The following is a 12,018-nucleotide window of genomic DNA, read 5'->3' on the forward strand; positions in this document are numbered from 1 at the left end:
CCCCCCCATGGCCCCTCCTCCCTCCTCTAGCTCCTTCACTCCTACTTACCAGCTCCAAGCCCGGCTGCAGCTCCCTGTTGCCCAAATGACTGAAGCTCTCCGAAGCGGTTCAGAGAGCTTAGAATCCATTCGGACCTTTTTACTGGTCCCTATTCAATTTGGATTTGGAGATTCAGCCGCTGAATCAGGCTGAATTTCCTCCAGATTGAATCAGCACCCAAAGCTTCACACAGCCCTACAGATTATATATCCAACTCTGGTAATGCCTCCACCTGTCAGCTTGGAGACATCATTCTAAGTCTGTTTTTTTCCAAAGATGTCAAACTCCTGTTGAAGACAGCAGGAATTTGTGGGGGCTCAGCACTTTTGAAAAAGAACTTAAGTTATTTGCTTCCTGGTCTCCCTTTCCCCATGCATTAGATAGGGATAATTATACCTGCTTTGCTGGAGTACCACAAAGTTTGATGTATGCCAAATGCTTTGATATGTTCCCAGTGCAAGCAATTATCACTTAATAACCAGCTACATCTTTATTGTTGCTAAGGGAGAGCTAAATAATTTAAACTGACAGTTTAAATCTGTTCAAATGTGGCATTAAATGACTGTAAGCATACCCAATTTTAATTATTTTTGCCTCCCAGAAAACACCAAATGATTAAACATTGACTTCTCTGTTAAGTAGGTCATACTAACCTGAGAGATGCTGGACACACTGCTGGCCTTTCTCTTTAAGGTTCCTTCCTGACAGACAGCGAGTAGAGAGCTGGGAAGAATTGATCTAAAGTCATTAAAAGATCGTCTGCGAATTCCTTCCAGCTCTTCAGGGACCCTCAGTGAATGTGGAAGAACTTTAGGGAACAGCTTTGAGAGAAGAGCTTCTTCTGAATTGTTATAGCGACCAAATGCTCGTGAAATTCCGATCAGGCATGGCACTGCATATTTGCATAAATATTCTGGAAAACAAAATTAGGTAACACCACTTTCTTATTGCAACATATTATCAGATGCTTAGGACTTCCTGTCATCAGCATTGCTACCAGCTCATTAGAAGCACAATAGCATAATGCACCTCATGAAGCTAGACTTGCATAACTAGAAAACCAACAGATGTGCATATTTTAACTGAAAATGATTTTGCTGCTTCAACATTTACCAATCGGCATAAAACAATGAAATAAGTGTTTTCTTACCAAAAACAGTTCAAAGGGGGAGTACTAATTACATAATATACCTTTTAAAAAGAATGATGATGAAGGTTAGAGAAGAAGTGAAGGCCAGAGGCAGCTCCAAGAAAGATGTAGCACCAATTTAAAGACGAGAAAAGTACTGTTTCATTACCTTTATCCTGAACTTGTGGGGACTGACACATTCCCAGCAGGAACTGCATCACTTGTAGAACTGCCTCCAAAATCTAAAAATGAGGGCAGACATATAACTCCCTTCATGAGCCTTTAAAGGCTGGTGCATATCAACTCATTACATGAAGTCAAATGAAACTTGCAAATACTAACTTTGCAAGTACTAACTGTAGGCAGTCTATCTTTTAAAGTGAAAGGGTTGTTTACATCATGTAATGAAAAGATATACTTCCAACACATTTGATTCAGGGCAGCCCTATAGTGCATGCGATATCCTTAGCCAACCTGTACATAATGGCACATTCAGGTCACTGTGTTCCCAACTCTGCTATAAAACGCATTAATTCTAAGCCACTGGGCCTGCTTACGGACAATATTTTTGGGCTCCAACTTGAAAATTTACTAAGTAATTTTTGAGCACAACAGATCTATTCATTAACACAGTTGTCCAATGCAGAAGAGTGTACTGAAGGGGTGCTAAGACTCTGGCCTGCAGGCCAGATCAAGAGCACAGAGTTGTGTCATCTGATCCACAGGTCTCCTCATGGGTCTGGAAATTTAGCAGCAGGAGAGTGGTGGCAGTGTTAATTGCCACTCCCCAACCCACAAGGTTCTGGGCCTGCGGAGAAACTTGTACACCAGCACACAGCCAGATCCAGGCATACACAGGGTTGAGCCAGCGTGTTGGCTTGAACCCATGGACCAACCCCAAACTATTCATCTGGCCCGCAGGGCCAGAGGATGGAGCACCACTGGGGTAAAGGATCAGACCTTTTGTGCAGGGAAGCTGGGCTGGTATGCTCCACTTAAAATGTAAAATTTATCACGATTGAGAGATTTATTTAGGCAACAAGGGTCTGTGTACTATGACCATTTTTACACATGCTCCAGAGGTGGGGGGGGAGGCATGGTGCTTTAATTAGAGTGGCTCTGAAAGCTGCTCTAATTAAAGCGCTGCTGTCTCTCTCAGGCATCTCTGCACTTAAAAATGGCAGTGGGGGCACTTGAACTAAAGCTCATTTGCCAAGCTTTAGTTCAAGTGCCCCTGTTGCCATTTTTGAGCTCAGGGACACTGATACATGAGACGTAGGAGGATGCTAGCATACAGCAACTGCCACGTTCCAGCCAACTCAATTAATTGAGTCTGGTCTGACATGCTGCAATTACAGCGTGTCAGAGCACCCTCCATACTCATGTAAAGGCACACTATGATGCCACACCCTGAAGATCATCAATGAACTCTACCTGTTCCCTCAGAGTGGCATCCCGATAGGCAACATCTGACAACAAAGTCACCAAGCAGAAGCTGAAGATTTCTGCAACTGGAAGTATGCCTAGAAAATAAGAGGGGAAGAGGAAAATACAATTGCACAATAGTACTAGGATCAGCTATATGAAAACAAGTAAAAATAAAGTAGCATAATAGGTCATAATGCACTCTTATCAATGCCTCATAGAATCTCTGAACCATGCAACTCACTGGACACATACTATGTACTAAAAGATTTACTTGGTATCCCTTAGCCAATAATCAGGAAAGCAAAATAGATAAGAGAGTCCTTGGATTTCAGAATAATAAAAGGTGTCTTGGTTCACATGTAAGCTGCAGAAGAGGAATGATCTCAAACAGTCAGTCAATCAGCATTAACACTTAAACAATAAATTATTTTCAATTTAAAAAGAAGTTCCAACTCCTCACGATTTCAAGACTGAAATCAACATGTTAATAAAAGAATGCAAGAAAAACAAAGGACTGTGATATGAGCAGAAACATCTGCTGTTTGGAACAATCATGCTTACTACTGCTAATAAACCTGGTACATGGGCTACAGAAAAAAAAGTCTTTCTACCATTTGGGGGAGAGGGGAAAACCCTACTCTTGTAACATTTGTAAAGGCTGAAGAATCAGTCCCTTGAAGGGGAGTGACATGAGGCATGACATGGTGCACTGAGTCTCAACCTTCTTAGACTTGAGACACCTCCTCAGAAAATGCCAGCTCTTATTTTCCACTCATTTTTTGACTACAGAAAAATAATTGAGCAATTCTTCTGTTGCAAAAAACTTCAGGACCATAACAGGTCAGAATGAGTTTAACACTGGATTCCTATTTGAAATCTCTGAGTTTATCTTGTGAATCATGTTTGCACACCTAAGAGTGCTAACACTGTGTGGCACCCAAGGATCTCGAGGAGCTGCAGGATGCTGCAGCACCCTGATTGAGAATCCTTTGCACAGAGTAACAATTTTGGTGACAAAGTACATTCTGTTATTAATGCCAAAAATGGACAGGAGCATATGCAAAACAATAACATATTATGAAGCATGTGTACTAAGAAAACTGTTAGATGAGCAGAGATTCTGGTTTACACAGCCTGTTAGTGAAGTGGAAAGCCCTAAGTATTTCAATTATAGTTTAGTAACTGTACCAGTAATAACAGTAGCATGCACTTCTTAAGAGCACTTCCTGATTTCAAAACACTCTTACAAATCTTAACAAAATAAAGGTTAAAATATTCATTGTGGGATTCTTAGATCCATGTTAAAGACAGATAACATAAAACCCTAAAAAAAAAAATGATGTAAATAGCATAATCAGTATAAGACCTGCAATTAGAAACCAAGAGTTCTGACTCCCCTTTTCCCCTTCTCTTGCTACAACCCCTCTACTAACAATTACATCCTAAGATGTGGCAAGTATTCAATTATTTGGACAGCACAGCCAAGTAGAGAGCAGCCAAGCAGGAAAGCTGAGAGCAATTCAACTTTCTTTCTTGCCTCTCAGGAAAAATCAATTTTACTACAGTCCCAGTCTGCTGCAGGCAGCCATATCAAGAGCAAAGGGAACGATAAGGCTGATAACTTCCCTTTGTACTAAGTCCTGAATTGTCCAAGTCAGTTCTATTCCCCAGCTGCATTTACTGAGTAATAACAAACTTAAAACCACCTCTTCCTTTCCGTGCAGTACTTTCTTCTATCCATTGTACTTTAGGAAGACCCCTCAGAAGCCGGAGAAGGTAAGGCACCACATTATCTTTGTGCTGAAAGAGAAAACATTTATTTTAAACGGAGTAGAAAAAAAGAACACCACAATTGCAATGGACATTAGATGCACACAATTCATCCAAGGATTACTTACAACCTACCTGAATACTGCAAAAGCAATTTAACATGGGCAAGTCACCTAACTAATGCAATGCTATAGACTGCAATAGATTCATCTATCCAACTGCTGATGAAATGGGACACTGCTGCTCCATCCTATGAATCAGTTTAGTCTTATCATGCAACTTGGTTTGGCTCACTGACTGGCAACTGCACTGAGAGGCAGAGCAACTGAGCAAAATGATTTTAAGACAGACCTGGAAAATCCTAATCCCAAACCCATCTCTGACTCACTCCTATAGCCTTGGGTAAATCACTTGAGGTACTGTACAGATAGGTTAATTTTCCAGTTTGTAATTTAAAAACAATTACTACCCTCCCTCACAGCTGATAAATTAATATTTGTTCAAAGCCTTTCAAGACGTAAAGCTTCAGAAGAACTGTAAGTGGTCTGTCCAGTCTTTATCAAATAGTTCACACTACTAACTAAAGAACAAATCAAGAAGTGAGCAAAGTGGCTAATAGTTTAACATATTCACTGATATAACAAGAAGACATGACTAAACCCAAGGGCCCAAGCCAATACCCACTGAGGGAAACAAAAAGATTTGCATCAAGTTCTGTAAGCTTTGTATCAGGCCCTTGTGGGCATGACACCACTCAGATCAGGCCAATGCTTTATGCTCAGGTCACAAGAGCTCCATGTCTATCTGCCTGACAAAGACAAAGGTTAACCACAACCGCATTTCAGGTTTATATTTTCAACTCTGTCACTTTCTAAAAACAGAAATTAAACTATGGCCTTGATTTCAGAGACAAACTTAAGTCCAAACCTGACTAAGGGTTGTGAAAATTAGGCTAGTGATTGAACCTGTTTTTGAGCAAACACGTTGAGTACCAGGCCTGTCACTATACACATTATATTCATCACAAGCAACAAATTGCCATATCTTGTTTTACTTTCAAAGCCTTTCAAATGGGTCCTTAATACTAATACCTTGCCACAGAAATGCTCCTTTTGGGAGGGGAGGGTTGCCATTTTGGAACCAGAAAAAAACCAAATCATACATTAAATGTCAAATACCTACTACAACATACTTTATTACAAAAAATATCTGTCATGTTTTTGTGTTTGTGTACTGTATATAAAGGGAAATGCATAATAACTAAAAAATAAAGTATTATTCTTGTATATGGGGTGGTTGGGGCAGGGGTGTGTGTATGTGTAGGATGGGGTGTGGAGGGGGTGCATAGTAGGGTATGGGGGGTGGGGTGGATGTGTATGGAGGGTTTGTGAGGCAGTGGCCTAGGGTATGTTGGGGTGTGTGTATATGTGGGGGGTTGGAGGGCTAGGGTGTAGGTGTGTGAGGTTTCTGGGGTGTAAGGGAGGCTGGGGGAGTTTGTAGGGGTCCCACATGGCGCACAGCCCCCGCTGCAGGCAGCAGCAGCAGGCACAGGTACTCTGTGCACTTGTGCCCCATGCAGGCGCTGGCGCCTCGTGGCATCCAGCTCCGGCCAGTGCTGCACATCCTGGTGAGGAGCACACCCTTTCTGGCCCACCTCTACTGCAGGGGCTCTGAGCTTGCAGCTCCCACACTTGCGCAGTACTGAGGAAGCCCCACACTGGAGCTGGCTGCCTTTGCCACCCAGGTCCTGGGACTCTGCTGCAAGTGGAGGGGAGCCCTGCTCCCTGGTTCCGTGCAAAGTCCCAGGACCTGCTTGGCAGGGGGCGGGGAAGGCAGCCAGCCAGCTCCAGCGCAGGGCTTCCCTCAGTACTGCGCAAGTGTGGGGGCTGCAGGTGCATGGAATGGAGGCCCACATGATAGAGGTGGCCCGGACAGGCTGCGCTCCTTGCCACCACGTACACTGCTGGCCAAAGCTGCATACCGCTGGGTGCCAGCACCTGTGTGAGGCGCAAGCACCCCAAGCACCCCTGCCTGCTGCTGCTGCCCACAGCAGGAGCTGCGCACTATGCAGGGAGGTGTGGGGTTCCCCCCCACCACACTCACAAGCACAGCCTAGTCAGCCAAGCTCTGTGCTCCCGCTGCCCCCGGGGCACCAGCTCTGCGCTGCTGCCAGCCCCACACACTCAGGCCCAATCAGCTGCAGCTCACCCCTGCCACTTCCCTACCTGTTGCTAGGAACAAGCAGGATGCCAGGGAAGCCCAGCAGGTCCCCCTGGGGCAGCTGCAGCAGCCACAGCCACCATCGCAGCCCCACCTGGAAGCTGCTGTTGGCTAGGCCAGGCCCTGCTGCCCACAAGGGTGGAAGTGAGGCGCAATAGAGTATGTTGTGGGGGAAAGTGTATACATGGGCACCTTACTCACATCCTCTTGGGTGGAAGGGCTGGGCAGGGTACAATTCGTTGGTGGGTGTCTGTGGGCCAGATGAAAGCGCCTGGTGGACTGGATCTGGCCCGCAGGCCATATTTTGCCCACCCCTAATTTAGCCCATGGAATCATGGCTTATCATTAAGACTCCTCAGTGCTGAAGTCATACAAAACCCATCCCCCAAACACCTACAATTCAGTCAGCAATCTTGCTGAGAGTTATTCAAGAGTCTTTCAGCTAGAGGTGGTTAACTGAGGAAGACAATTTTACCTGAAGATCAGATTCAACAAGAAAAATCCCCAAAGCTATCACAGCATCCCTGCGGCGCTCATCTAGTTGGAAAACCCCATGGAAATCCACTGGGCACATACACAGCAGCTTCTGTACCTGCAGAAAATTTGAGATACACCATTAAGGAACACAAAATAATTGTATGGTAAAACTGTGCCCACCAACAGCAATAGGTTGCCCTAAGGAACATCCACAAGAGACCCCTAGCTTTTCACTGCCAGAAATTAGAGATGTCAAAGCCCTGAACTCAATATGCCCATTTTCCCTGCCAAAGGAGGCTGCTTCCATACGGGCAATTTTCTAGCCTTTTTAAAAAGTACACTGCAGCCGGGGGAGTGGGCTGTCAGAACTTCCCCAGAGCAAGTCCAATACCATTGTGTACATGATCACAGCAGAATGATTAACTGGATGGATTATATCAGTTCAGCTACATCAATTCCTTTATCTCCAGCTTTAGCTGGCACCCATATTTCTATTTTGTGCAACAGCCAAAGGCCCACATCAAATGACTTATTCTTCAATCTATTAAAATCAACATATTCAGGTCCCTAAGAAAAGTTGGGAGTGGTAAATAGCAGGCCAGACAAGGAAGAAGAGAATGGATGTCATATTTCCACTTTCATAATTAGGGCTAATAAATTTTCTTTCACACACACAAACAGTTTTAGCCTCCAAGAATCCTTTCCCGCTATTTTGAAACCATCTAGGAACATCACATATGACAGGACCCAATTCAGCATTCCTTCTACATTGAGAACAGCTTCTCACTGAGGTCACAGACAGTTTTGGATGTGCAAGAAACAAGCGATAAAGCCATATTAGATTTGCTCATCTCCAGCATAAACAGAAACCTTTTCTTAATTGTGGGTGGATATAGATGTTATCATTGTCACAGAACTGTTTCCCACATGCATAAGTATTGCTACAGTATGCTGTAATGCTGGTGGGTGTGGTAAATTGCTGAAATCTTTATAATTACATAGAAGATTAAACTGCCTAGGCCAAGTATTATTTCTCCATTACTTTGCCCACTACCTGTAGTACTGTAACTGCCTCCATATTCGCTGAATGAACAACTAGTGAATACACAAGATCTTACATATCTACTTTTTTATTATTTAAAATAAAGAGTGAAAATAAAGACAAGAGGTCAAAGGGACCCAACTTTCAAAGATGCTGAGCACCGACAGATCCCACTGACGTCAATAAATGTACTAACAGAAGGTTGCATTGATTTCAGCAGAGGATAGCACTTTTGAATGTCGGGTCACTTCTTATTTTGGTACCTAACTTTTAGCACTGAGGAGTGAAACTTTTGACTAAATTATTTTTCCATCTGAAAAAAATCAATTTCTACTGTTGGCTTGAAATAAAGCATGTGTGATTTCTTTTATTATTATACATCATTACCAAGAAGAATGCTCAACATCAATGACATGCATCATTTATCAGGGAAATCTTAATTGCAAGTTATTACACTTCATGGTTCTCTTTACCTAAGCTTTTCAAGTAATACTTATCAGATTTTTTTTAAATGGCCACAATTGTATATGTTGATTTATAATTAAACTGAACAGCACTCTCAAGTGACAAACAAAACACAACTAGAAAACACAAAAACTATTTACAATACAGACACTTGGCTAATACTATAAACAAAAAAAAACAAATTCCCATCTGTCTCCAGAACAATTTGCTGCTGACAAGCACATTCAGAATAGGTTCCTTGAAAGGTCATGGCTATAAAGTGGTAAAGAACTCTGCAGTCCTGGCATATGATATTTAAAATAATCATATAGTTCTGCAAGCCACAAGGGTTTGTTGGTGTTATCTTGTATGAGACCGAATGTATAGTTGGGAAAGACATTACACAAGCATTTGGGCCCAAGGAGTAAAGTTGGTCCAATAAAAAGAGAACACAACTACCCTCTCCTGCTTCATGCATGGTTCCTGGCCCATCATGGCAGTAGCAGAACTCTAAACCATGTATTGTAATTCTGTACAGTCTTCCAAAGTATCACATATATTATCAGGCTCGGTGCTTAAAACTGTGCATATTCTCATTAAAGTCAGGGGGGTTATTCACAGTTTGAGGTCAGGCTCTTAGACTATACATCCAGTAGAACAAATTCCAACCCCTCTCAATTTTCATCACCCAAAACACTGCTTTGATTAAAAAACAATGTCAACTCAGATTTGAAATAACCATTTCCCTAAACAACTGGAAAGGAAAACATTGTAAGGCTAACAGAGTCTGCAGATGAAATGGGCTGTTAACAAACAAAAGGGAAACGGACAAAATGAACTTTCCATTAATTCTCAACTGTGGGAAAAGTTAAAAAAGGGGCATACGATGACAACCTGGATTTCTTTTTAATTTCTCTTAATAAATGAATGTGTCCTTTCAATAACATACATCAGAGCAGTACCATTTGTGTGATTGTATTTTGAGCAATAAGGTACACAACTTGAAATGTAACAGAGCTGTCTCTAAGTTCACATATCACAAGAACCTGCTGAATGCCCAAGGAAACTGAAGACTTGGATCCTTGTCCTTTCCCACCTCCTAATTACACAAACCTGCAATGGACTATGAATAATTCCCTTGCATTACCCAACACACTGAAAGGTAACTTAATTTTGTCCCTTGCTTTTAATACTTACAGTTGGATTGTAACAAGTAAACTAATTTGTTATAAATTTAAACTGACAGCATCTCTGAAGGTCTGGAAACAACCAATAACACTGCTGCCTTGATGGTATCTAAAAGTATTTTAGGAGAAGCTGATAGATTTATTTATGGTTAATTGTGGCATCAATGACAGACTTTCCAATGGCCCATGGAAAGTTTTCCAATGGAACATTATTCACTTAAAAAAATATATGTAACAGCTAGCCAGGGACAAGCTGTACATTATCTGTATTAGTGGAGGATTTTTCTTATTGGGGAATTGATCAAGTTATGTCTGAATTTGTACTTTGCCTCAAACAGCTTTGTGTGTAGTAATAAACTCTGGAATCAGACTGTCTGATGTTATCATTGATAATGGGGAAAAAACCTTCAAAGGTCTGACAAGCTAACTGTCCTCCAGAAGCAACAAACACCTGCATTAAATTGTTATTCAAGGACTAATACCTGCATATTCTGTTTTTTCTTGCACAGATTATTATCCTCACTAGACATTTTTAACTTTGAGCTAATTCACTGCAATTCACTTGAGGTAAGAAATCTATTACAGGCATATCCACAGGCCTAAGCAGAATCAATGCTCCACTTGCACAATGTCCTACTTAGCATCCTTGTAAGGTTTAGTATAGTCTCATTAAGCAAGTTTACTTGCTATCAGTTCAGATGTATATGCTCCAAAACACATTACTTTGATTCAACCTGACACAGGGAACAAGAGCTTGTTTTCTTTTACGCACCATGAAGCCAGGCCAAATTACCATGATGCTAGTTATCCCTCAAAACTATAACCTGTATCTGGGAAACATTTTCAACCAGCAGCTCATGGGAATTTCTCTGCTTTGAGAATAAAGAGGGGAAAATCTAATTGAAACCGTGCACTGGAGCCAGTTCAGGGCACAGAGTCCTGCTGTATCCCAGCTCTCCGCTTTTTTTCCATAAAGATGGCCCACACTTAGGGTTCAAATTATGGGGGCTGAGTCCCCCCATAAGAGACAAGAGCCCCCCTATTAGATTTTAAAATCATAACCTGGAGGGATCTCCTATCAGACTGCTCCTTCCCTTAGGGCATTCGGATGCCCCGCCCCCACCCCAGTCATAATTTGAACCTGCCTACAACACACACGGAGCCAGCACACACAAACACAACACAATCCAAACGCATGACAACGTCCCCGTTCATACGTGGCACCTGTTCTAGGCTCCTGCCTTATGTGACATGCACTCTCCCTGCAGGACGCCCACCCCACACCCGGCACCCCGCCACGGCAACATCCCTGCGTACAGCACACCTGCCCTGTCCTCTCACTGATATAACACACAACCCACTTGCAGGGCATCTCCCTTTGTCCCCTACATACATGACACCACCCACAACACCCAACCATCTCCTGATACACTGGACACGACACCCCCACACACAACACCCACCTCATCTCCTCCACAATATGCTTGTGGCACATATATGACACCTGCCTGCAGCATACACAACACGCAATGCATGTACACAACACCCATCCCTAGCACGTGACACCTCACACACATGACACTCACTCCTGGCTGGAACACACCATGCAACACACACCCCACATAACCCATGCACACGGCACCCGCCCCCAGTGCGCGCACCCCACGCCACCCACGCACAGCACACCCGCTCCGAGGTGCACGCACCACGCAACGTGCAACACACAACCCACCGCCAGCAAGCACACGACACGCAGCATGAAACACGCAACACGCGCGACACCGACACCGCCCCCGCCCCGCACACGCGTGACGCCCCCGCCCCGCAGCACCTTCTCCAGGGGCGCGGGTCTCTGCACGGCCAGCGAGCGGGCCAGCGACAGCACCGTGTTGAAGTAGAAGCCCCGCGACGAGCCCGAGCCCGAGCCCGAGCCCGAGCCCGAGCCCGAGCCCGAGCCGCTACCCCCGCGCCCCGCAGGCGCCACCAAGGCAGGGGCCGTTGCTGCCGCCACCGCCGCCACGGCCGGCACCGCCATGTTGCAGGCGGCGAGCGGAGCGCGGGGGCAGAGCCGCCCTCGGCGTCACCGGCGCCCCGCGCCTCTCGCGAGAGCCGCCCCCGGCCGACCCGCAACCAACATGGCGCCACCCACGCTGGCTTCACCAGCTGAGGGGCGGGGCGGGGCGCCGTGAGTCTAAACCATCCCCGCCATACACACACATACCGTGCTACAATGGGCTGACCCAACTGGCCCCCCTCCCCTCGGCGATGGTTTGTTCCAACC

The 12,018-nt window shown here is 44.4% G+C and overlaps 1 protein-coding gene across 2 annotated transcripts in view; it reads right to left on the reverse strand.

Annotated features, from left to right (window-relative positions):
• PI4KA (phosphatidylinositol 4-kinase alpha) overlaps positions 1-11,795 on the reverse strand; it is an 86,821-nt gene extending 75,026 nt beyond the window's left edge. For both annotated transcript variants that reach the window (XM_019499152.2, XM_014598846.3), the window contains exons 1-6: positions 11,569-11,795; positions 7,063-7,179; positions 4,304-4,397; positions 2,604-2,692; positions 1,339-1,411; positions 694-953 (exon numbers count right to left, since the gene is read on the reverse strand). In XM_019499152.2, coding sequence (XP_019354697.2) covers positions 694-953; positions 1,339-1,411; positions 2,604-2,692; positions 4,304-4,397; positions 7,063-7,179; positions 11,569-11,772 — 837 coding nt within the window. In that variant the 5' untranslated portion in view covers positions 11,773-11,795. The remainder of the gene's footprint in view (positions 1-693; positions 954-1,338; positions 1,412-2,603; positions 2,693-4,303; positions 4,398-7,062; positions 7,180-11,568) is intronic.
• Between the last annotated feature and the right edge of the window lie 223 nt (positions 11,796-12,018).

The sequence above is a fragment of the Alligator mississippiensis genome, chromosome 10 (assembly GCF_030867095.1).
Source record: "Alligator mississippiensis isolate rAllMis1 chromosome 10, rAllMis1, whole genome shotgun sequence".
NCBI classification, from domain to species: domain Eukaryota; kingdom Metazoa; phylum Chordata; order Crocodylia; family Alligatoridae; genus Alligator; species Alligator mississippiensis.